Source organism: Marmota monax, unplaced genomic scaffold (assembly GCF_021218885.2).
Source record: "Marmota monax isolate L192 unplaced genomic scaffold, Marmota_monax_Labrador192_F-V1.1 WCK01_AAM20220418_F8-fsc00266, whole genome shotgun sequence".
Lineage (NCBI taxonomy): Eukaryota > Metazoa > Chordata > Mammalia > Rodentia > Sciuridae > Marmota > Marmota monax.
In genome coordinates, this window is record NW_026694572.1 from 565,980 (window position 1) to 591,500 (window position 25,521).

General features: G+C 48.3%; 1 protein-coding gene and 1 long non-coding RNA gene across 6 annotated transcripts in view; one reads left to right on the plus strand and one right to left on the minus strand.

Annotated features, from left to right (window-relative positions):
• Positions 1 to 25,521, plus strand: part of Prkar1b (protein kinase cAMP-dependent type I regulatory subunit beta) — a 134,416-nt gene that overhangs the window by 73,687 nt on the left and 35,208 nt on the right. For all 5 annotated transcript variants that reach the window (XM_046421001.2, XM_046421005.2, XM_046420999.2 and 2 more), the window contains 2 exons: positions 21,569 to 21,630; positions 22,391 to 22,437. In XM_046421001.2, coding sequence (XP_046276957.1) covers positions 21,569 to 21,630; positions 22,391 to 22,437 — 109 coding nt within the window. The remainder of the gene's footprint in view (positions 1 to 21,568; positions 21,631 to 22,390; positions 22,438 to 25,521) is intronic.
• Positions 12,866 to 21,387, minus strand: LOC124076921 (uncharacterized). The gene is made up of 5 exons (XR_006846490.2): positions 20,628 to 21,387; positions 18,820 to 18,894; positions 18,172 to 18,360; positions 15,283 to 15,381; positions 12,866 to 14,955 (listed from the first exon to the last, which is right to left on the minus strand). It is a non-coding gene; the product is annotated as an uncharacterized LOC124076921 (long non-coding RNA).

Here is a 25,521-nt window from a genome sequence, read left to right on the forward strand (position 1 = left end):
GTGTACTGGGAATTGAACTCAGAGATACCCAACCACTGAGCCACATCTCCAGCCCTATTTTATATATTTTTTTAATTTAGAGTCAGGGTTTCACTGAGTTGCTTAGCACCTTCTTCTGCTGAGGCTGACTTTGAACTCAGGATCCTCCTGCCTCAGCCTCTCGAACCGCTGGAATTACAGGTTTGTGCCACTGCGCCCTACCCTAAGTATTGCTTTTTAAGTCTAACTGTTGTTTTTTTAAATAATTGCTTAACTACTAGCCTGATTCCAAAGCCGTTCCACAAGCCAGGTACATTCAAAGAGGCTTGTGTGCCAGGATCCTGGTCTCCCATGCACACGGCTCCCCACCGTCCTCCTCAGGTTTGAATGAGGAAATATGCAAGTGGGTTTGTATCCTCTCCCACCTTTCTCAGGCCCCCGCATGCAGTACTTTCCTCCACCTCCCCTTTTCCTTTAACAGTGTCCTGGAGATCACGTGTTAGCAGTTTCAGAGCTGTCTGGAGGACACTCCTGGTGCTACACCATGACACGCGAAGCGGGATTTCCTCTGTCCATTTCTTAGAAGAAGAACCTGAGCCTTGCCAGGGTGGGTAGCAGAGCAGGCCTGGAACAGGGTCTCTCCTTCCAAGTTGGCAGATGCTGTGTTTCTGGGACATAGGTGGTGGAACGTGCCAGCTGTCAGGGGATCTTCTTCTTGATCCACCTGTGGCAGAGTCCTGCCAAGTCCCAGAGGTTGCAGGTGTGGCTCACACTAGCTCACACTAGCTTGTGTTGAGGTGGGGCTGGCTGTGCCAGGGTCCCAGGAGAGTCAGGCAAAGGACACATCTCCATGGTTCTGTGCGCAAAGGAACTGGTGTGAATTTAGCCATGGCATTGCCCAAGTGGGGAGTGGGGGCTTGCCATGAAATTCTCACCAGAGAGAAAGTTCTGTCAGGTGCCTTTCTCCAGTGTGCTCTGTAAACCCTGATGAGTCACTCCTCAGAGTCAGGGTTATGGGCTTTGCTGGCTAGGGTGGTCACTGTGGACTCGAGCCGTGGGCTCTGGAGGGTGGGGCTGGTGGTCAGGGGAGCTGGGGTTGGGGCAGCTGCTGGGCAGATGGCAGTGGAATCTTGTCTCAAAGCTGGCCTCTGGGATCTGATAGTCACTGTGGTCGAGTGGGTGGTCCCCAAGCAGACCCCTGTGGTTAGAGGAGAGATGTCTTTCTACAAAAATGTGCTACGTGGTGTCTGCCAAGATGTGAGGTTGTTTAAAGTAATGATTTCTATATACGACGTGATAGGGAAAGATAAACAGAGCCCAGCTGGCACCTGCTCCCTCCTGGGACTCTGTCGCCATGCATGCGCAGGGTCATTCCGAGATGCTGTCTTCGTGTACAGGCTCGGGGAGTCCTGGGAACGGGCTGCCCACTGGTTGCTTTTTTATTTTATATCTTTCTTGGAGGTTGCTCCACATCAGGATGTAAGGACTCCCCCACCCCCGGCCTCTCCTTGGCTGTGTGGGGTTCCTGATGTCCTCAGAGGCTGTGAGCTTGGGTGGTCCCTGCATGGGTCTGCAGGTGGTGGAGTGGCTTCTGCACTGCTGTGACAGGCGTTCCTCAGGGCTCATGTGCAGGGCCAGGAGGCACACCAACTGCAATGTGTTGGCTTCCCTCCAAGTGCCTTCTGGTCCTGGCGCTGCCTGGCCAGGGGGCTTTGGGCCAGTGGCCAGCTAGAGTGGGTCTCAGGCTCCATACTTGTGTGGTGAGCCACGTGGTGAGAGGTGGGCTGTTGTCACCTCTGGCCACAATCATATTCTGTCCTGTTGGATCAGCAGGTGCTCCTAAAACTCAATTAAAATCAGCTGTCACACTGTGAAGTTAGGAGAGGTCGGGAGACTCCAGGATTCCTGTCTTCTTTAGATCCGAATGTTCAGGTGCCCTGCCCTCATTCCCCGGTTCAGAACAGTACTCCCTGAAGTTAGGGTTGTCCCCTGACTGGGTCTGCAGGCATGGACCTGGCAATTTCTCTACCCCTGTCTATCTCCCTGGGCCTCAGGACACCTCCAGCCCTAGAGCCTGGGGCCTTCTGTGGTCATGTCAGTGGCTTAAATATGGTCCCCAGACCCTTTAACACAAAGCTTTCTTATTTTTTAATATTTATTTTTTTAGTTTTTTTAGGTGGACACAATAACATCTTTATTTTATTTTTATGTGGTGCTGAGAATCGAACCCAGCGCCTCACGCATGCTAGGCGTGCACACGCTACCACTTGAGCCACATCCCCAGCCCCTAACACACAAAGCTTTGTTAGCAAGACTAGGGCAGGACATCTGGTCCCCTGGGGGGAACCAGCCTTCATGTATCCAGTCGTGAGATTTCAGGAAAAAGGAAAAAGGTACGGACCAAATTAAAGTCACAGAATCAAATGGACCCAAGTTTGTGATGTTTTCCCCATTCAGGGAGCCATGGAACCCCACTGCAATAGGCTAGGTCCTTTGATTGACAGGAACTGGGCCTTCTCTACCAGGACCTGGGCAGGTCACAAAGCCCTGCTGCCTCCCACCAGGGTCCTTAGTGGCCCTGTTCTCCAGCCCCAAGCTGGAGCACTTTCTGTAGGAGGACCATGGGACTGGGTCTCCCCTGCAGATGGGTTGCCAGCCCACCCACCTTCTTAGCTGCTCTCCTGTTGGGAGCCATGGTTACCCTCACCTGGCCTGGCTGGTCCCCTTTGTCCCCCTTGGCACCTCTGAAGTGATCTGGTAGTAGGTGCGTCTGGCTCCTGCTCTTGTCCAAGGTTGGGGCTGCACTTTGAAGCAGTGCTGGGAGCCAGTGATTGGTTTTGCAACTGTGGAAAGAAAGCGTACCCCTCCTGGCCCACAGAGCCGGGCCGGCTATTCCCAGGGCTGCTGCTGCGGCTCTCAGCCCACACGCTTGGAGCCAGGTCTGATGACTGCGGCAACGCTGGTGCTGGAATCTTGTGATGGCTGTGGGCTTGAAGTCTGCAGGGCACCTTCACCCCAGAGAACATCCCCTGCCTTGGGGAGGGGGGGGTGATGACAGGGAGGAAGGTGGCGGGTAGGTGGGGGACTGTGAACATCTTGGGATCTCTGACTTCCACCCATGCTGGATGTGGCCTGTGTAATGGGAGTTCTGGGGAGGGGACTTCTCTTGCCAGCTCTGACTCTTGGGGCCACACCTGAGTTGCTGTGATAGATCCTGCAGTGACTGTGGCTTCCGAGACATTGCATCCTCTTGGATTGGCAACATGGGCACCTGTCCTGAGCTTCAGAGAGAAGCAAGTCTCCACCCCTGCAGGAGGGGCTCAGAACCAGGTCCCCGGTGTGTTGCATGATGGGGACCATTGTATAACTACTCTGAGGACCATGGGGCAGGGGCAGGTTGTGAGGAGGCCTGGTGGGCTGAGATGGACAAGGATCTCGAGCACTGCAAACCTCTGCCCAGTCTGCTGAGGACAGAGAAACCCAAACTCACTCTCTGGTGGGCACTTTGCCCTGAGTTGCCAGCCAGCCTGCCCATAGAGAAGCTGCACAGGCCCAGGCTTAGATGGAGGTGCGGTGGAGTCTGTTTCTGGCGGCAGCATCCAGCACCTGTCTTTGTTCTTCCTTTAGTTGGAAAGGCCCCAGGCAACTGTCTGCAGAACAGCTGGCCTATTTCCTCTTCCAGGAATGACATTCTGGAAGAAAATCCCGGGAGGCAACCCTGCCTGACCTCTGCTGAACCCTGGGGCCTGGCAATCATGGCCTCCTACCCTGCCGGCCACGTGGGGACCTGTTCCCGTGGCTTCAAGTCCCATTTGTCAGTCCTTCAGTGAGAGGAGATGATGTTTCCAGCCCCGTGCTCGGCTCCATGTGGGATGCACCTTGGAGGCCATCGCTGTCTCTGGTCGACCATGTGCTAGAACCAGATGCTGCTTCTCCTGCCTGCCTTGCCCAGTGCCAAGGAAGCCGCATCATGCCGACTGATGTTCGCAAAGCAGCATGGGTCTCTTTGCTAGTCCTTGCTGGGAGGTGAAGTTGGCAGATGGTTTCTACTCTCCCTCCAGCCACAGCTGTCACCCTGGGGTGAGGCCCCATCATATTTGTTGAATGAATGAATGACAGAAACCATCCTCTTTGGCGGCCACTCCCATTTTGCAGGTGGGGACTGCATCATTCCCAGGGCTCAGCACAGTGACAGGCCTATGGTAGGCTCTCTGAAAACACTGTGAGGGCTACGTCAGAGGGGAGCACAGTGGGTGGCTCTTGAATCCCCTGTGGCTGCTACAACAGCACCGTGTGGCTCACCCAGGGGTAGGCACTGGTGCCCCCAGGATGGAGTGATTGGAAATGTCTGTCCTCTGCTGCAGAGCCAGGTTTGGTCCTGGGGGCTCCCGCGGGCAGTATTGGTCCTTATCCCTCCATGAGGGTGGAGCAGTCATGGGCAAGTAGGGTGGCATGGATCTTTGCAGCTCTCTACTTATTACATGCCACTGAGCTGAGGCAGCCACGACCATCCTTTCTCATCCCGCTCCTGTCAATCACACCAGAAAGACATCAGACATGTAGCTCAGAGTCGTAGGCATGAGATTATGGAAGGGACAGGAGAAGCGAAAAGGGGACACTCTCAGGGGAGAAAGTGGGTCCTCTCAGAGTCCTCTATAGGACAACGTGCCTCTCCTGCCTTCCACTTTTGTTGGGGGATCCCAGCGAAGTTTCCAGAGAGTCCCACCCAGGTTTACATCCTCACTTTGGACAAATGGCAGGGTGATATCAGACTTTCCAGTCCCCTCCGCCATGACATTTCTAATTTCTAAACCTGTTCTTACAGATTTTATGGTTCGAGGGAATTATCCTTATCTCCCTGAGCTCTGGGATCTGTCTGTGTAAGGGTCACAAAGGCCACCCTCCTCCTGTCCCGCTTCAGGGTAACTTGTGTTCTTTTTATCAGCATTTCGGGTCCATATTTCTCCTGCAGATAACAGGTTGTTTGCTGAGGAATGTAACGTATCCGGTTGACTTAAGCCAGGCAGGGCTGCAGGTAAATTGCTTTTTTATTTAAAAAAAAAAAAGTATGTGGGGTAGCCCAGTGGGCCTAGTTTATAGAATTATTCCCTTAACCTCATGTTCCCACTGCTCAGATCTGTTTCCTATCAAACTGGGCCTAAGCCTGTTGTTGACACACTGTGTGGTCCAGGGGGAGTCAACACCTGTCTCAGCCTCAGTTGCCTTACTTACCAATTTCGAGGTAGAAGGAGAGCCCCCGGAAGCCCCTGTGAGTGTTCAGCAAATACCAGCTCCCTGTGGATCCACCGCTCCACTCTGCCAGTGTCCATTAAAAAATCCATTTTTTTTTAAGATCGGATTTTTTTAGATTACTCAAACAGTATATTCTATTTACAAGAAAAACCAAGGAATACATTGTTCATCTACCCCATGATCAAGAAAAAACTATAAAACATGCCCATGATTCCCTGCTGCCTGCAGTTCCTGTGGACCATGCTGTACATTTAGAAAGATTTGATCATACCACATATGCTGTTTGAACCCACTTTTTTTTTTTACTAATACACTTTATTTTCTCGAGCAGTTTTAGGTTTCCAGAAAAATTGTGCAGAAAGCAAAGCTGCCATGTTATCCCTCTGCCCTTCATTTCCTCCATTATCTTCATCCTGCATTTGCATGCTCCATTACAATCCATGAGGCAGCATCTATTCATTGTCCATCTTTGGGGGTGGGGCGCTGGGGGTTGTGGCTCAGTGGTAGAGTGCTCAACTAGCATGTGTGAGACATTGGGTTCGATTCTCAGCACCACATAAAAAAATTAAATAAACAAAATAAAGATATTGTGTCCATCTACAACTAAAAATAATAAAAAAAAGTCTGTCTTTTATATTGGTCCATTACTGGCGTGGTGCATTCTATGAGTTTTGCCAAACATCTGATTACAGTGTCACAGGAAATGTTGGCTGAAGTCCTCTGTGCTCCACCTTCATCCCTCCTCCCTCAGCCCCTGGCAACCTCTGATGTCATGATGGTATCTTTTCTAGAATGTGCTAGGGTTGGAACCCTGCAGGAAGTAGCCTTTTTAAACTTGGTTTCTTTCACTTATGTCTGTAAGATTCCTCTGTGTCTTTTGTGACTTGACAGCTCACTTCTTTTTGCCTCATGAAATCGCTCCTTGTTTGGCTGTATCACAGTTCACCTAAGGATGGACGTGTTGGCTGCTTCTCATTTGTGGCAGTTTGAACAGGCTAGGAACACTCGCGTACACAGGTTTTTGCTTGCCCATAAGTTTCCAACTCATTTGGGTAAATGCCGAGGGGCACCATTGCTGGATGACACAGTAGGCATGTGCTTAGTTCTGTAAGAAACTACCAAAACATCTTCCAGAGTGGCTGCACATTCTGCACCTCCCCCAGGAGTGGGTGAGGGTCCCTGTGTGCTGAACCTGGCCCTTCTGACTAACGCGCAGTGGCATCTCATTGCTGTTTTAGTTTGTAATTCCCTGATGGCGGATGGTATTGAGCATCTTCTCATATGCTTACTTGCCCCCTGGAAATCTTTGGTGAGGTATCTCTTCAGATATTTTGCCTGTTTTTAGTTGGGTTGTTTTCTTATTGCTGAGTGTTAAGAGTTCTTTAGATATTTTGGATCCATACTCTTTATTATCTATGTGTATTGCAAATATTGATTCCTTTTCTGGGGCTTATCTTCTCAGTCTCTTAACAGTGTGTTTTGTGAAGGACAAGTTTTTAATTTTAAGGAAGTCTCACTTACCTTTTTTCTTTTTCTTTCATGGAACTTGTCATAGGTGTTGTATCTAAAACATCATTGCCAAACTCAAGGTCACCTGGATCATCGTCTCTGTTATCTGCTAGGAGTCTTGTTGTGTTTTAGTTAGACCTGTGGTCCATTTTGAATTAAGTTTTGTGAAAGATGTAAGGTCTGGGTCTAGATCTCCCCCATGGATGTCAAGTTGTTTCAGCACCATTTGTTGGAGAGATCTCCTCTCCCTGGGACTCCATTTGTGTGGATGCACTTCTGGTTTTCTCTTCTGTCCTGTTGATCTGTCTGCTCTCACCATTTCCATGCTGTTTTGATGGCTGTAGCTCTGTTCTGTCTTGGGGGAGGGGGTGTCTTGTTTTTCCAACTATTCTTTTGCCTCTGTATTGTATTGGTCATTCTGGGTCTTTTGCATTTCCATCTGAACACCAGAACTCACTTATTGGTAGCTAAAACAAAATAACTTTCTGAGATTTTGGTTGGAATTGCATTGATCAAGTTGGGATGAACTGACATCTTGACCTTATTGAGTTTTTCTGTCTCTTCCTCTGTTTAGATTTTTGGTTCCTCTCATCAGAATTTTATAGTTTTGGCATATTGATCAGGTACACATTTATTAGATTTACAACTAAACATTGCTCTTTTCTGGTGCAAATATAAGTGGGGTTGTGTTTTTAAGTTTCAATTGCTCATTGCTGGTGTGTGGGAAAGCATTAATTCTTGTATATTAACCTTGTATCCTGCAACCTTGCTGTTGGGGTTGCTTTTTAGTTCCAGAGTTCATTGTTCTCATCATGGTTGATTTTGGGGGGATTTCTACATAAACACTCATATCATCTGAGCAGAAAGACAGTTTTATTTCTTCCTTTCCAATCTGCATATAATTTTCACTTCCTTTCTTGTCTTATCACACTAGCTAGATCTTCCAGCACAATATTGGAAAGCAGTGGTAAGAGGAACGTGCTGGCCTTGTTCCTGATCCTAGCAGGAACGCTCTGAGTTTTTTCATCATTGAGCACAGAGTCCCCTATGATTCTAATTTACTGAGAGGGTTTTTTTTTTTTTCTGTAAGTAGGTGCTAGGTTTTGTCAAATGCTTTTTCTGTATCTACTGATATGATCATGCAATTTTTCTTCTTAAGCCTGTTGATGTGATTGATTATTTTACCTGATTATCGTGCTTGGAATAAATCCCACTTATCCATGTTGTATGATTATTTTTTATACATTGTAAGATTCGATTTACCAATATTTTGTTGAGAACTTACATCTATATTAATGAGCGGTATTGGGTTGTAATTTTCCTTTCCTGTAATGTCTTTGTCTGGTTTTCACGTTAATTCTGTTCTTGTAGAATGAGGTAGAAAGTTTCCTCTGCTTCTATTTGCTGGGAGACATTGTGGAGAATTGGTATTATTTCTTCCTCAATATCTGGTAGAATCTACCAGTGAACCTGTCTGGGCATGACACTTTCTGTTTTAGAAGGCTAATAATTATTGATTCGATTATTTACAAAGATACAGGCCTATTTGGATTGTCAATCTCATTTTGTTGAATTTTGTCCCATTTTGTCTCACTTTTCAATGTGTGTGGACATAGAATTGTTCCTAAAATTGCTGTACCCTCCTTTTAATGCTCTCAGGTATGTAGTAATGTCCCCCCTTTTATTTCTGATGTTAGAAATTTGTCTTTCTCTCCTTTCCCCCTCCTTGGTTAGTCTGTCTAGGAGATTATAGATTTTTATTGATTTTTTTTTCAAAGAACAAACTTTGTTTTCATTGACTTTATTACTTTCCTGCTTCAATTCCACTGATTTCTGTTCCTTTCTTATGTCTTCTCTTTGATTTGCTTTGGATTTGATTGATTCTTTATTTGGTAGCTACCCAAGGTGAAGAGTGTAGATTTTAGATCTTTTTTCCAAATGCACACTGCAGATTTTCCTCTAAGCATTGCTTTTACTGTTATCCCACAGATTTGGATGTTATATTTTAATTTTGTTCCATTTATTTTTCAGTTTCTCTGGAACCTTCTTTTTTGGCCCATGTGTTATTTAGAAGTGTGCTGTAATCGCCACACACTTTGAGATTTCGCCAGCTATCTTTCTGCTCTTGGTATTAGCTTTGTTCCGTTGTGATCTGGCAGCACACGATGTATGATTTGTATCTTTTATATTTGCTCAGGTGTGTTTTATGACCCAGGATGTGGTCTGTCTTATGGACTGTTTCATGTGAGCTTGAGAAGAATGAGTGTTGGGCTGTTATTTGGTGAAGTGTTCTATAAATGTCAGCTAAATCCAGTTAATCGATGGTACTGCTCAGCTCACCTGTGTCTACTGACTCTGCCAGCTCAATCTGTCAGTGACTGGTAGAGGGGTGTTGAAGTCTTCAACTATAAAAAAGTGTATTTGTGCTGGGCGTGGTGACACACGTCTGTAATCCCAGAGACTCCGGAGGCCAAGGCAGGAGGATCGCAAGTTCAAGGCCAGCCTCAGCAACTTAGCGAGGCCCTAAGCAACTTAGTGAGATCCTGTCTCAAAATAAAAAATAAAATAGGCTGGGGATGTGGCTCAGTGGTAAAGCACTACTGGGTTCAACCCCCAGTACCACTCATCCCCCTGTCCCCAATATGTATTTTTCTGTTTTTTATTGTGGCTCCATTAGATTTTATCTTATAGCACTTTTTATAATTCAGTAGACCTGTAAAGAACATCATCAGCTTCCTTAAATGTTTCTCTGCAGACTCTTTTATTCCATCTTTAATTAACCAATCCCCAGCTATTGGGTGTTTCTGGTTTCCATGATGATAAACAGCCTGTGGCTCCTTTCCTCTGTGGAGGAGGTGCTACAGAGACACCCAGCTGACCCAATGAGCAGGCACGTTTTCAGAGAAAAGTTCATGTTCTTCAAACTCAACCTGCATGTTCTGCTTCAGAAGGCCAGGTGGACCTGGCCATCTATGGCTGCTGTGAACGTCCAGGGCTGGACACCATGGCCAGAGCTGTGGATGGCTGATACTGTTTGAAAGTTTGAGAGTGATGGGAGATATTTCCAATCCTCTACTGTGTTCCCTAGGTCGACAGGGTAGAGTGGACATGTGACTTGTACCTGCGTTCTGGAACTCCATGGATATATCCCCACCCTGCATTCTGGGCATCTTGGGCTTCTTTCTCCAGTGCCAGATATTTGCAGTCAAGGACTCAAAGATGGCAAGATGGCCCCAGGCCCTGTGTGCAGAGGGATTTGTAAACACTGCTCTGAGCTGATGGCTCTGCTTCCTACAGCAGCCCAGGCTGGGACTGAGTTACTGCTGTTTAGAGAGGATTATTTGGAAACTTGCAGTCAACAGAGAAACAGAGTGAGCTTCACCCAAACAGTTGAAGAGACCAAATGCAAACTGGGGACACTGTGTCTGGGGCCTAGTGGCCCTCACTCAGGCGGGGACAGCCAGCAGGGGACAGCCAGAAGGAAACAGGCGACACCGTGGTGCCAGAGCTCCAGGGCTTGCCCAGGGCCTAGGGGCTTCCTTTCTCTAAATAACATTGACCAAAAGTCCAAACCAGTACTGATGGGAGATTCTTCCCAGGTGAGGGCGGCACAGAATCATAGCCGAGGAGATGGGTGGATGTTAGCTGTAGTGGCTTCCCTTTGTCTTCTTTGCAGTGTCATTTCCAAGTCAGAAAACACACCATTCTGCACAGTGGACAGGTCTTCTGTGCTCAGTGGAGTCCTTTTTTTTTTTTTAATGTTTTGTTCTCATCACTCACAATTTCCTTCTGTTTCATGTCAAATTTTTGCACCTTTTTTTGCTGTGTGTGTTTATGTTCTCTTTCTAAGTTAGCCAGGGTGTAAACACTTTCCTGGCTCTGACTTGTCTCCCCATTCCTAGAAAGATTTCAAAATTTTCAAAATAAAAAGCTTTCTTAAAAATAAAAACTCAGAGCCTGATATAGTGGTGCACACCTGTAATCCCAGTGGCTTAGGAGGCTGAGGCAGGAGGATCACGAGTTCAAAGCCAGCCTCAGCAACTTAGAGAGGCACTAAGCAACTCAGTAAGACCCTGTCTCTAAATAAAATACAAAATAGGGCTGGGGATGTAGCTCATTAGTCAAGTGCCCCTAATCCTCAGTGCCCCCACCCTGAATTAGTGAGGTCCCAAGCAACTCAGTGAGACCCTGTCTCAGAATAATTTTTTTTTAAAGGGCTGTGGATGTAGCTGAGTAGTAAAGTGCCCTGGGTTCAATCCCTAATCCAAAAAAAAAAAAAAAATATATATACACTCAGAAATGGAGATGCTGGGTTTATTTATTTATTAATTATTAACCAATCAATCAATCAATCAATTTATTAATAAAGCAATTCAGTTTGCTTTATTATTGGAGATGGTCCTGGCACATTCATTTTTTCTGCATTCACTGTCATGATGCTTTGATTTAAAAGTTTCAGAAATTTGTATTATTATTATATTATTGTTATTATTTTTTAACTTCTAGGGGGCATTTCTAAAATGCAGAAATATGGATTGTTGTGGTGGGAGGTATGTGGACTGTGCAATGGCCATCTCCCGATTCCATCTCTGTCCAGTGCATTTCCCACTGTGCCCCAGCCCTGTTGAGGTCAGGTGCTCAAGTCCAGATGTTGCTTTGATTGGCTGCCAGGTCCCCCTCCTCCGTCTCTTTGGGGCACCCAGCTCTCAGAACTGGCCAAACCTGTTTGCTTGAGCAGGCTTATTTGCAGGGTGGTAGTGTTTTCCTGTCAGCCTCCACCAGCTGCAGTTCCTGATGTATTAAGAATACAAACTGATAAAAGAATAAAGGAGCTATACCTGTGTGGGATTCTTGCCCTGGTGGCCACAGAGCATGCCTTTTGGAGTTGGAAGGGGTGGTCCTGAGACACATCTGGACACGGGAGGAGGGTTCAATCCCTGAGGGTGGTTTGCAAAGTGCTTCCCAAGCACCGTTACTCTTCTGGATGGGCCCAGGGGAGGCCTGTAACCAGCTGTCTTGCAGCAGGAGGCTCCTTAGGCAGCTCCCTGGGTCCCTCCAGGCAACTTCAGGAGTTGCACCAGATACGAGGGGGATGCCAAAAGGAAGCAGTGAGGTGACTCCTGCTCCTTGACATGATGCCACAAGCCACCCAGAGTGGAGGCTCACAGGCAAGCCCCAGAGAGAACCTGGGGGGAGGGATCAGGAACAGAGCGGGTGTCAGAGCCTGGGAGGGGCCTAAGTTCTTGGTTGGTGAGACCCTATTTTGTCAGACCTTCTATTTGGCTTAAATTAAAAAAAAAAAAATTATACAAAACCCTCCATTTTTAAATGCTGGGAGGTAACTTTGAAAGTAACACTAATGTTGGCCTGTTTAAAAAAAAACAAAAAAAAACACCAGCAAACCTGGAGAGGTACTGAGAACCTCATGTGTCACAGGCCTGAACCCCTTCCTCAGGAATCCTGGATCCCTCTCCCCAGGAGGCTCAATCCTGAGGACTTCACCAAGAGGGTTGTCAGACTTCAACAAATGGTCCAGTCTCGCTTCTGCAAGTTGTTGTAGAAAATAGAAAAGGAGAGAAAGCTTCCATCTCAGTGTCTCAAGCTAGTGTGATCTTGACCCCAGAGCTCCATAAAGATACAGAAGCAAAGAAAACCACAGGCCCATTTCACTATGAATATAGGTGGAAAAAAATCCTAAATAGCCAAGCAAATGCAACAGTGTGTTTAAAAGAAAACCACACTGTGATTAGGTAGGTTTATCCAGAACTTAGGGTGGTTGGACTTCAGATCGCTCCATCCCGTAGAGCACCTTATGGGGCTGGAAGAAACCATACGGTGTGCTGTGGTGTGGAAGAGAATCCCCCAAAGCTCAGCAAGTGTTTATCATAGAGATTTTTAGCAACTGAGAATGGAGGGAGCTCTCCTTTAGTGCAGGTCTCACACACAAGTCAGCAAACATCCCAGCAGAGGAGCTGTGCTCCATGCCCTTTAGAAGGCCATCTGTGGTTGCTCGCAGGGCTGACTTTCAGGAGGAAGAAAAAAAAAAAGGAATAAGAATTAGAAGAAATAGAGAAGACAAATAGCATCATCTTTGTGTAAGTCCACATGAAATGATAGAAGAACTCTCAAGTTTATTATGAGTGTTGAGCAGGATTCGTGCAATCCCAATTTATAGAAATCAGGGTTAGGAAGCTCAAGAGATCCATAGCTACAGGCAGTTTTTAATCTGTCAATAAGAAAATCAATTGCTCCTCCCCATCACAACGCAGGTATCAGACCCCTGTTAGAAAGAACAGCGGCATGGCAGCCCAGGGTCTAGGAGAGTGAGGGGAGGTAGAGGCAGGAGTGGGGAGCACTCAGGGGGCACCAAGCTGCCATCACTGGAAGTAGGTTTGTTTAGGAAAGGTTATGGGGTGGGGAGCTGAGGAGACAGTTTCAGACCTGCCTGAGGACATGAGATACCTGAATGAAAGGAGGTCTTGCTGGAGTGAGACCATGCCACTGTATTGTTTTTCCCCCAATTAATTTGTAGGTTCAGAGCAGTCCTGGTTGGAATGGCAGCTGGATTATGGGAGGCAGTAAACACAATCTAGAATATAAAGGAGGTAGCTCAGTCATCTTTGAAACAGAAGAGGACTCATTCTACCAGAAAGCACACGAGGAGGCCATGTCCTCCATGGAGCAGGGGGTGGGTGCAGAAAGAGACAATGGGACCATGACATGGGACGGGGTTTTAGCTTCTTTTGCTGCTGTGACTAAAAGGACCCAACCAGAACAACTGTAGGGGAGGAAAAGTTTATTTAAGGGCTCACAGTTTCAGAGGTCTCAACCCATAGCCACAGAATCCACTCCTCAGGGCTCAAGGTGAGGCTGAACATCGTGGCAGAGGGAAGCAGCTCACATGGTGATCAGAAAACAGATTCCACTTGCCAGATACAAAATATATATCCCATAGCCACGCCCCCAATGAACCACCTCCTCCAGCCACACCCTACCTGCTCCCATTTATCATTCAATTAATCCCATCAGGGATTATTTCACTGATTAGGTTAAGCTTCTAATGCAATCTCCTCCAAACCTTCTTGCATTTTCTCATATGTGAGTTTCTGGGAGACAGCACATCTAAACCATAACAGAGACCTGAAAGAACATGTGGTAGCTTAATGCTTTACAAATGTGAGAAGCCATTCAAGGCAGTAGCTGGAGCAAGGACTTTGGAGCCAGATTGCTTGGTTTTGAATCCACCTACTACCACTTAGTAGCTGTGGACTCTCACACAAGTTCCTTAGCCTCTCTGTGCCTCAGTTGCCTTCTTACCCACAAAAGAGGAAAATGGGAGCAATGATAATAAATGTTACAGGTTGTTGTGAGAATTAAATGAGCAACTATACAGGAAACCATGTATCAGTTTTCTAGTGCTGCTGTAACAGAATACCACAAACTTGGTGGTATAGTTCTGGAGGCTGGAAGACTGAGATCAAAGTATGGGCCGGTTTGACCCTCCTGAGGGTTGTAAGGGAGGCTTTGTTCCTGGCCTCTGCCCTCAACTCAGTGATGGCCATCTTCTCCTGTGCTTATTCACAAGACCGTCTCCCTATGTGTGTATCCCCATTGTAACAACATGGGACATATTGAATTAGGTTCCTTCTCCTCCAGTATGACCTTGTTTAATTAATGACACCCGTAGGGATTGTGTTTCTAAGTTAGGTCCCATTCTGAGGTCCTGGGGGGTTAGAACTCCAGAATGGGCCCCTGGATACTGTGTTGTGTGTGCAGTAGTGATGGATTGATGAGTAACCTGCCAGGGAAATTGACTGTCTAGGAACAGACAGGACTGGACCCCTATGGGATTGACTAAAGACCAAAAATGGATGTGGAAATGGTGTATTTAGCAGAAGGTAATTGCTATGGGCTGAATTGTGCCCTTCCCCCAATTCCATATGTTGAAGCCCTGACCCCCAATGTGACATTTGGAGATGAAACCTTTTGGAGGTCATGAGGATGGGGCCCTTTGACAGGGTTAGTGGCCATATAAGGGGATATAGGGACCAGAGCTGCTTCTGCCATGCAAAGACACAGTGACAAGGTGGCATTGCAGGTCCTCATGGAACGAACCTGCTGGCAATTCTACTTCCTTCTGGCTCCCAGGATGGTGAGAAACAAATGTCCTGTTTAAGCTGCCTGATCCATGGTGCTTTGTCATAGCGGCCCAAGCTGAATAACACAGAAATAAAGGCTTGCATTTGGTGACGTGGTTGTTGGAAGCAGTTTCTTAAGCCTACAGTGGACAAACGGATGAAAGAAATCTGCTTGACCAAGGGGCACATGCAAACATTGACAGGAAGCTAATTGCAAAAAAAAAATATTTGCAAAATCTAAAATGGACAAGTATTCCTATAAATTGTCAGGAAAAAAAAAGACACCAACCTGCTGTCAAGATGGGCAGACAGTGAGAACAGGAGAGGAAGCGTGCCAAAGAAACAGACCCTCAGAGAGAAGCCCAGACATAGAGCTAAGAAGCACACAGTAAATGGAACTCACATTGCAGCTCATGTGTGTTGCCTTGACCCAGGCAGACCCAAGATGCATCGTGCTTCCTGAGGCCTGCAGCACAAAACTCTTTATGGGATCAAGATCTGTCTTAAGAGAAAACAAACAGACAAAAGCAGATACTACAAACGTCTTAGCTCAGGTGGACTGGGAGTGGAGGGGAATAACTATATAAATAAAACAAGAACAGTCAGTGAGCATTGGGAGCGGAGGGCTACATGTTTGCACCCAAGGTTTAAGAAAGGATGCTGGAGGTGGGGTGTGGTCAGATGGACAGTCTGTGCTGTTGGAACAGTGGAGACCTACCCCTAGGGCTCCACTGTGTGCTGAGCAAATGGGTATGTATGCAGGAGGATGGGTCTGTGGATATGGTTCCTGCCTTCTGCCTCTCTTGCTCTTGTGTACCTTTGCTCCCATCTACAGAGATCTGTGGTCAATGGAGTGTTCTGTCCAGGCAGCCTCTGACCTTTGGGGGGGCCCTCAGAACATCTCTAGAGAGGCCTCATCTTGCTATGAGAGTGGGGGGCTGTTTCCAGTGCAGGGGGGCAGGGAGGCAGGATCCTCATGGTGGACCCACTGCACCATAGGGCCTAGAGTCCTACCCGGCATGGTCCCTGGTACATTCTGGGGCCCTCAATGATGGCCGTAGCATAGGTTTCAGAGCCTGCTACCCTGGCCCAGGCTTGCTGCACCGTCACTGCCTTCTGAGCCTCCATCTCCCCATCTGTAGGGTGGGAAAAATAAGGGGCCCTAGTTGTGAAGGTGAGTGCAGGAATGTTGGTGAGGTTTGCTCCTGGGTGGAGGGTGCTGGGTGCAGCCCAGGACTGGGGTCAGTTGCTGGTGCTCTAATACAGAGTTGCTTCACGAAGTAGGGGCTTTTTCCAAAACCAGGAGTCCTAGCTTGTGTCACCCCATCCTGGAGTTGTCCAGGGAGGCAGATCAGTTCTGTTTTGGATATACTGTTGTGTGTTTTATTCATGGAAAGTGACACTAAAGGTTGACAGCATGTAGCCTGACAGTGGCCTAGGATTTGCTTTCTGTGGATCTCTGGAGGTACTGAACCTGTGTCTGTCTGTCCTGGCTGGGTGTGGAGGGCACAGTTGGCAGGAATGGCTCTCTCCCTGTGTGCTCAGGACCCTCTGTCCTGCCCCAATGACAGGAGGATCACAGTCACGTTACCTGGGCCATGCATGTGTCCACTGACTTGGTCACTAGCCTCATACTATACCACTGCCATACCTGCCCAAGGGTTTGGGGGAGGATTGTTGGGAGGGGGTTTCTGGAAACATATCCTTAGCTGAGGATTCCTGTGTGAGTACTTGCTGAGACCCAGGATCCCTTTCTGTTCAGGAAGAAGTATGTGACCATTGCCAAGAGAAGGGGACTTGGTTGCCACATCTTAGCATGTGATCCTCCTGCAGGGCCCTTACTAGGGAACCCCGAGCCTCCTCGGCACGTATTGGAAGCATGTTAAGCTTTTAAAGGTCAAAAAGCTTTGCCAAATTGCTCACTTGCAGCAACTTAGAGGAGAGGCCGTGAAGTTTAGCATATGTAGTTTCTAGAGGTGTGTTTGGCACATTGGACAGTTTGAAAGTATGTCTGGCTGTGAATAAGCTGCTGGTTTCTATCCCATATGCATCCAAGTGCATTATGGGGTTGGAGTCTGCACCACACTCCGATAAGCATGTTTTAACATTTTAAAGTCTGGATTTTGCCTTTTCTGGATGCTTTCAAAATGTTAAGGGCCCCCCAAGTCTACCCTCAGTAGTAGTTGTAGAATTTCCCAATGAGGAATTGCATCATTTAAAAAACATAGATACATAAATTAACTACAGATCATAGAAAATACACATGAAGTACACACAATCAAACAAGGAGAAAGAAAGGACACATTAGGATAACAGTTCCATCCCCCCCACTCCCACACCTGAAAATTGCTGTCACTGAGACTGTACCAAATTTGGTTTTGTTTTTTTTTTTTCAAATTGCACTGATTTTCTGACCATTCCCCCACCACCACACACACACACAGTATCTTTTCACTGGTAAACATCTTTCTTCTTTATCATGTGTATCCATATCCCTATTTTAAATGACCACACACTATCATATTATTTAGAAGTACTATGATTAATTTGACAAATCCTTAATTATACATTTTTGGGGGAGTTTTGTTTAATGTAAACAGTGCTTTGGTGAATATCATTGTACATTTGTCTTTTCATATTCCTTCAATTATTTTTTAAAAATAAGTTTCTGCTGGTCATGGTGGTGCATGCCTGTAATCCCAGTGCTCCGGAGGCTGGGGTTGGAGGAACCCAAGTTCAAAGCCAGCCTCAGGTATTTAACTAGGCCCTAAGCAACGTAGGCCCTGTCTCAAAAATAGAAAGGGTTGGGATGTGGCTCAAGGGTTAAACACCCTGGGTTCAATCCTCAGTACCCAAAACAAACAAATAAATAAACCAAAATGAGTTCCTAAATGTGGAGCTGATAATTGAAAGGTCGGTAGCACGGAAACCTTTGTTGTTTGCTACAAATATTCATAGAAATGGTATTTGTAGACATTTAGCCTTCAATTAATTTCCCATTCCTCACTCTTCCCTTCCCACCCACTCACCCAACCACTCATCCACTCATTTATCTACCCATCCACCTACCTACCCATCCATCCATCCTCCCACTCATCCATTTACTCACCCATCTGTCCACCCATTTATTCATCCAATCATCCATTCATCTATCCATGCATCCACACTTCCTTTCCCTCCCTCCCTCCCTCCCTCCCTCCCTCCCTCCCTCCCTTCCTTCCTTCCTTCCTCCCTCCCTTCCTTCCTTCCTTCCTTCCTTCCTTCCTTCCTTCCATCATACTGCACTGCATACCTGCAGTGAGTTGGTCCTAGGGCTGAAGATGGCAGACTGCAGTGACATGTGGTCTTCATTCTGCAAACTCAGAATTAGGAGGCAGAAGTCCTGAGGGTGAGAAGCACCAGAACTGAGGTGCTACAGGCAGGGGAGGCACAGATGGAGAGTGGCTTGGGCGAAGACTTCCAGCAGCTTGTGGTCTCTGGGCTGTGGGTCAGGTGAGAGTTGGAATCTGGTCACAGTGGATTCATTTGTGTCCAGGCCAGGGTATGGACAGGACCCAAGATAGTCAGATCTCTGGACAACATCCTGATCCAGCACCATGGGCCAGCCCTGGCCTTGCTAGCTTGGGCTCCTTTCTGGTCACTTGCCTGAAAAGAACTGGGGTGTCCACCCAAACACTCATGTCCTTAGCCTCCCAGCTCCCAGAAAACAGTCCAGGGTACTGAGGGAGAGTGTGAGAGAAAATTGGAGAGAGACAGAGAAATGGAAGAAGAAGGAAGAGGAGCCTGCTCTGTTTGCAGAACATGCAGAACACTACACTCAGGTATTCGGTGGTTTTAAAGAAATGCAGCTTAAAACACCCAGGGGAGGCCAGGCATTAGGGAGGGTGGCAGAGTAGGAACACAGGCTTAATGCTGACGGGAGGGTTGAAGACAGCCTTACCTCTTTCCAGATGCTCAACTTGAACAAAGTGTCCCGTTTCCTTGTCTAAAGGACAGAGCTTATTGTACTTCTGACCTATTGAGATGGGTAGAGAGAATAGGGATGAATGAAGGGTTCTTGGGACAGTGCCCAGCCTGACCCTAGGTGCCCACTAGAGGTGATAGCTGCTATTTTTCTCTCCCATGGAGTCTGGGCACAGGGCTTTCTGCATCCCCGGAACCCAGCATACCTCTAAGGCTTAAGTGAGAAGCCAGTTCCTCTTGGCAGGGGTGAGGGCCCAAATGTGAGGGGGTTTAAAATCTGTGCCAGTGGCTTTGGTAAGACCTTCCAGAGGTATCTTCTGGATCAGGATAGAAAATTGTTTTTTCTTTTTATGGACAGAGGAGTCCAATGCCTTTTAATGCCATTAGCGCTGAGAGAGGGGAAGGGATTGGGTTTTGTCTGAAAGGATACAGACACTGGAAAAGGAGGCCCAGCCTTTGGGCGGAGAGAGTGGGCAGAGTTGACCTGAGCTCAAGTCCACAGCCTCAGGCCTTCATCCATTGTGAGCCAGAGAATAACAAAGTCTCTTCTGAAGGGAAACCAGGCTCCCAGGGCCGGGCTCTCCCTGCCTCCCTGTTCAAAGTCAAAATTCGTGGCTTCTTCATCTACCCAGGATGCAGTTCAGGGGCACCTGTGTCGTCATTCAGAGGTGACTGAATGCCACCTGGCAGACCCACCTGGGTGTGCAGAAAAGTCTGCTGGGATTGATACCAAGGACCAAGTCTCCCAGTCTGGAGATCTAAATCCCCCAGAAAAAGGTTTTAGCCCACACCAGCCTTGGCCCAGGCCCAGATGGCGGCACAGCAGAGTGCAAACCCTGTATCCTGGGGGGATGCTGTTGGACTTTTTTGATCCCCCCACCCCCAATCCTGGGGAGCTCTGGGATATGTATTGTGGCCCAGTTTGTGACTGCAGACATGTGGATGTGGGCAGGGATGGATGCACAGGCGATACTGGGTGGTTCAAGGACAGTGCCAGAATTGTACATTTTCACCTGGATGACCTTCAGAAAACCGGTCAAGAGGGAGAACAAAATTGCCAAAGTTACTTTGATAAAGATCAAATAATAATGGCCTTTTTCATGGATGCACATGTGTGATGTGACAATTCAGAGCAGGCTTGGGGTGGTAGCAACTCCCACCATGCCCTGGGGTCTTTGAGGCCTGATAGCTTTGCAGAGGAGAGAGGTCTACAGGAGGTGTGGGACAAAGAGGACACTAGCCCAAGCCAATTGGAGGGTATGCAGTGTCTGTTTGATTATTTATGGCATTTAAAAAATATTCTACCACTGTGAGTTGAGATTTTTGTTTTAAATGAGGGAGGAATTGGAAAATCATTTCTCAAAGATCTGTTCCTTCCGAGAGTCCTTATTCTGTGGTTTTAAAGAAATGCAGCTTTAAAAAACCAGGGCTGAGATGACTGCGGCAGATGCACCAGGGATGCAGTGGCCAGGATACACCCGCCAGGGAACGGATGCCTGGGGCAGCTGTGACCTCCCTACAGCCCCTGTGGGGCGCTGCCCTGCTTCTCCCAGAGAAGGCAGGAAACAAAACTGGGTTGTTACCCAAGTTAGGAACAAAAACTCAAAAGAAGCATTTCTTAAATAGACAGAAAACAGCCACTATTTTAAGAATTACTTATTTATATTCTCTGGACCCTGGAAATGGGAGGCTACAGTACTGTTTGGGTCTTTAATCTTGCATTTGCTTCCCAGGCAGCTCTGTACATTCTGGAGCCAGTGAGCACCCAGGTCCTCTGCCACTTACCAGTCCTGCAGAGGCCTCCAAGAATCTCCTTTAAGAACAGTCAAGGAAGCCACTCTTGAAGTTTCAGAGTGATGTGCGTCCTTTCTGGGGTCTCTGACACGCTGTCCCTTGCCGTGTTGTTTCCATAGATTCTATTTTGGGGAGCCAAGCATTCCAGGGGTGGTTATTGCATTTCAAGGGAGCAGTGCTGATGTCTCTGACCATGTTCTGGTGACAGTCTTGGTTAGATGGAGGGGCCAGGAATAGGTACAGCTCTCTGTCCCAGCCAACCACTTCGTCCCCACTTCCCCAGCATCTCTGCCAGCTCGGGGATGTGCCAGCTCCTCTGCACTTCCCTTGGCATCCTGTTCAAATGGCCCATGTCACCTCTAAATTTAGAATTAGATGGCCAGGCTGCCGGGTTGGCATAGCCCATGCCCTAGCGCCACTGGCTCGTGGGGTCAGTGTGTGGAAGATGATCTGTGTTCCCAGCACAGAGGCACTGAACTCACATCTCATTTCCATATTCAGAGTCCAGAATTCCTCTTGGATTAGAAGTGTCTTCCCAGAAAGAAAGGAAAAAAAAAAGGAGATTGATGGCTGTGTTCCAGTGGAATTATGTTCACAATCTATAGTGACTTTTGTTCTTTAAGCAGATCCAAAGGACAGGGTATAATGAAATCCCATTTTTGTAAGGAGCCAGAGAGTGAGCTGCATCTGTGCTGAATGGACCCGGAGGGTGGGATACCAGGGCCCATGGTGGAGATCTCTGGACCATGGAACTGTGGTGGGCTTTAAGCCTTGCTCCTCTACTTATGAGGATTTTCTCATTTTCCCTGATGACTTTGATTTCAAGAAGGCTGTGTTCTGGCAAGTGGAAGCAGGAGTTTATGCATCAAGAGAGGCAGGTATAACTCATGGTGCCACCTGCAGCCCCCAATCAGTGTTGCTTTGTTTTTCAGTGACATCTTTGATGCCATGTTCCCTGTCACTCACATCGCCGGGGAGACAGTCATACAGCAAGGTATGTTCTGCCACCTCAGAGCCTTGGCCCCCAGGAGATGTGAACTTGAAACATATTAGCATGAACCACTCATTGTTTGTCTTTGAGAAAATTTACTGGTGAAACCTGAGAAACTAGCAAAACTCTAGTTGACCTGATAAATTTCCATAATCTACTTGTCATTAAATACATTGGATGAGGCTGGGTGTGGTGGCACACACCTGTAGTCCCAGCAGCTCAGGAGGCTGAGGCAGGAGGATTGCAAGTCTAAAGTCAGCCTCAGAAGCTTAGTGAAGCCCTAAGCAACTTAGCAAGACCCTGTCTCAAAATAAAAAATAAAAAGTTTGGGGATGCGGTTCAGTGGTAAAACACCCTTGGGTTCAATCCCCAGTGTATACCCCCCCACACACACGTGTATGTATATTAGAGATCTTCAGATGTTTCCATATGTAATATGTATATTTTGTCTTGTATGAATCTTTTAGAGAGCCCACACATTCCAATAACTGAATGTATCCATATATATATACACATACATACATACAGAGAGAGAGAGAGAGAGAGAGAGAGAATGTGTGTATGTGTGTGGGTGGGTAGGCTGTGACTCATTGGCAGAGGGTTTACCTAGAATGTAAGAGGCCCTGGTTTCATCTGACCCGGATGAGACTCAGGATATTGCTGGCCCCTCCGAACAATGTAGGCACAGTTTCAAGAGAAACAGAAACACTCTAACTCATGTGTCCCAACTTGGCCTCACGCACCTCTCCTCTCTTTGTTGCAGGGAATGAAGGAGATAATTTCTACGTAATTGACCAAGGGGAAGTAGATGTGAGTATTGATTACTATTTTTGGAAAACAGGCTTCTTCCCATGTCTGGTTTGAAGACTTCACATTGTTCATCATTGGGTTGCAAGCATAGGTCTGAAGCATTTCTCTAAGTGATGTCATCCTAATGTTTTGTTTATTTATTTGTTCCTAGTGCTAGGAATCAAACCAGGCCCTGCAAATGTGAGGCAAGTGCTCTACCACTGAGCTGTGCACCAGCTCTGTTTCTAATGTTTCAATCAATAAAAACAACACATTTCATTTAAAAGGTAGTGTAGGAATACCCCATCGCAGCACAGTGGATGATGGAGCTGTGGGCAATACCAGTGGCAGCCATGGCCCTGGGCTGTCCACTTGGCAGAGGGCCAGAGCATGGAGGGCAGGTACATGCTGTTCTGCTTGACTTAGAGCTACCTCTAAATCAGTAGCTTGTGAACAGGCCAGTCTTACATCCACTGCCATTTGCCACAGTGGGTGGGGAGTCACAGGCTCGCAGTACCAACCCCCGTGGGGTGACAGTGACTTCGTGACAGCATATCGCCATTCAGAAGCGGAGCTGCACCATGCTTATGGAGAGTTTTCCCCACCTTCAATATTCCAAGAACCAAGAGCCACACTTAAAAGGAGCGGCCATCACTGCTATGCAAGAAGTGTCCCCTGCTCTGGAGATCCCACCTTGGCCCTTGGTCCAGCCTCCCCCACCTTCCTGCCTCCTTCCTCCTTGGCCACCCCATCTGAGCCCAGGTGCCCTGGCTTAGAAGACCGTGGAGTCCCTTTGCTGGGCTCCTTGCTCTGCAGGCTGCTCTGCCCTCCTCTGAGCTAAAGGCCTGTCTTTTCCCAAACCCGCCATAAGTCTGTTTCTCTTTGGATCAGGCTGGGGCCCTGATGCGATTCACAGGGTGGGGCCTGAGTGAGTCCCCCTGGAGCCCGCCTGGCACTGTGCTGTCCCTCTGCCAAGACCTCTGACTCCCCTAGGCAGGGTCACTGTGAGTGCCCACTTCTCCTTTTGGTGTCCTTTTAAATGTTACTTCCTCAGCTTGGGCGTCAGCAGACACATCCAATTTCTCACCCTGTAGGCGCCCTTCCTTCATAATTCAGTTTGTGTTTTGTAGTTTTTTTAAAAAGTAGTTTTTTTAAACAAGTTGTTTCCACTACAGCCAGGAAGCAGTCTGAAGGTAGAGACTGAGTCTGTCCCACATTTTGGAGATCCTGAGTCCTTAGACACCTCTGCTTCCCAGGCCAGCTACCAAGTCCCTTCTGGACTGGGGTGCAGCTCAGCTGTGCCTGCCCCCACCAGATTGTGCCACCATCCGCAGAGGACCCACCTTGCCCCTAGGTAGCCCCTGTAGCTGTGCAGTCATGCCATGCCCCGCTGCCCCAGGCAGAATAAGCTATTTCAGGGCCTGGCCCCTGGCCCCCCAGCCTCTGTCCAGTCTAGGCTATTTTGGGGAAGGGCACTTAGTCACTTATTTCCCCAGCGCCCATCTGTGTCCACTCGCTGCCGTGTTTCTGGGAACCAAGCGGGCGTACCCGCTTCCGGAGTTGGCAGCACAGGAAGTGACTCACCTCCAAAGCCCTGCCGGGGGCTCAGGCTGAGTCCCCTCGAAGATTTCTTTGTCATGAGCCCTGGAGCTTTGTCTTGAGCTGAGTCTGGCAGCTCTGTCCTAACCAGGTCTCTGTGGGAGCCTTTGTGTCTTGGGGATCCTGTCTCCCCCAGAGAAGGAAACTGAGACAGGAGCTAAAGGTCTCTGGTTGCTAAGCTGTGGAGGATGTGCAGGGAGGAGGAGGAGGAGGAGAAGAAGGTGACCGACCTGTGGCCACAGGCACCTCCTGCTGCCTCCTTCAGGGTTAGCAGAGGAGATGGGAGCATGGGGCTGCTCTGCCTACCTCACCTTGCCTTGGCCTATCCCAGGGGTGGCGTGTGTTCCTGGCATGGGGTATGGGTCCTGTCCAAACCCAGGCCTTGTGGTGGGGTGGCACAGGCCAGGAGTGAGCTCAGACTCCAGTTCTGGGTGGGGCAGGTCTGAAGGTGCCTGTGGCTCTGCTGCCTGGTCCATGATGCTGAGGAGCAGAGGGCAGAGTGTGTGTGTTGGGGGGGGGGGGCTTGCTCCTAGTTTCTCCCAGCTGCCCTCCCAGTTCCTAATCTCACACTGTTCTCATCTCCTGGCCCCCCAAACATCCCCACTCTTCCCCTCCATTCTGCCTAAATGTGTGCTGGCACTGGCCTGTGAATGCTCCTGGGGAAGGAGGACAGCCCTGCCCAAGGGGTGGGGGTGGTTGACAACCAATAGGAAGTTAGTAAACAGTGTCTCACCTCAGGACCGCAGCCTTCTGGTGCCCTCTTCTTCCTTTGTGTCTTCCACACTCCTGTGTCTCCCCCAAGACCCCCCCCCCAGGCCTGCTCCTCTGCCTGCTGTGGGGGTAGATGCCACCCTGAGCAGGTGACCGAGGACAGATCCTCCTTGCCTCCAGGAGCCCCTCAAGAGTCCCAGCCTCGACTCATAGTCTTCTTCCCTCCCGTGGAATGCTCTTCCCTGTCCGTATTCCCTGAGGTCCTGTGAATCTCCCAGCTCCACCCAAGAACGCCTTCAATTTGGGAAGAACAGAGGGATTGAGATGACCCCAGGGAATCCTGAACTGTGTATTTTTGTTTCTCCTAAGAGAATGGGTGTGGGAGACAGAGTTCCTTCATGGAGCCTGAAGGGCCTCACTGGGGAGTCCCAGGAGATGCTTCTTCCAATACGCATCTAAAGGAAGTTGGTGGGCGGGTCCGAGCAGTGAGTGGGTTTTGCAGGAGGGTTTGGGCTCCATCCTTCCCTGTTCAGGCTGCCTCATCTCTGTACTACTCACAGGGACATTAACAGAGACCAAAGTCCCTGCGTAGAGCCCTCCATCTCCTCCATTCCGTCACCTCCCACCCTTCTGGGCAGCCCCACCCACACCTGCCTCCCACACGGGTGCCACCATCAGCCCCATACCTGTGGTGGCCCAAGCTTGTCCTGGTCCTGAATGCAGTGATCACCCTCCTTCCACATGTCAGGCCCATTGAAGGTGCCCAGGGAGGCAGGAGGTGGGAGGATGCTAGCC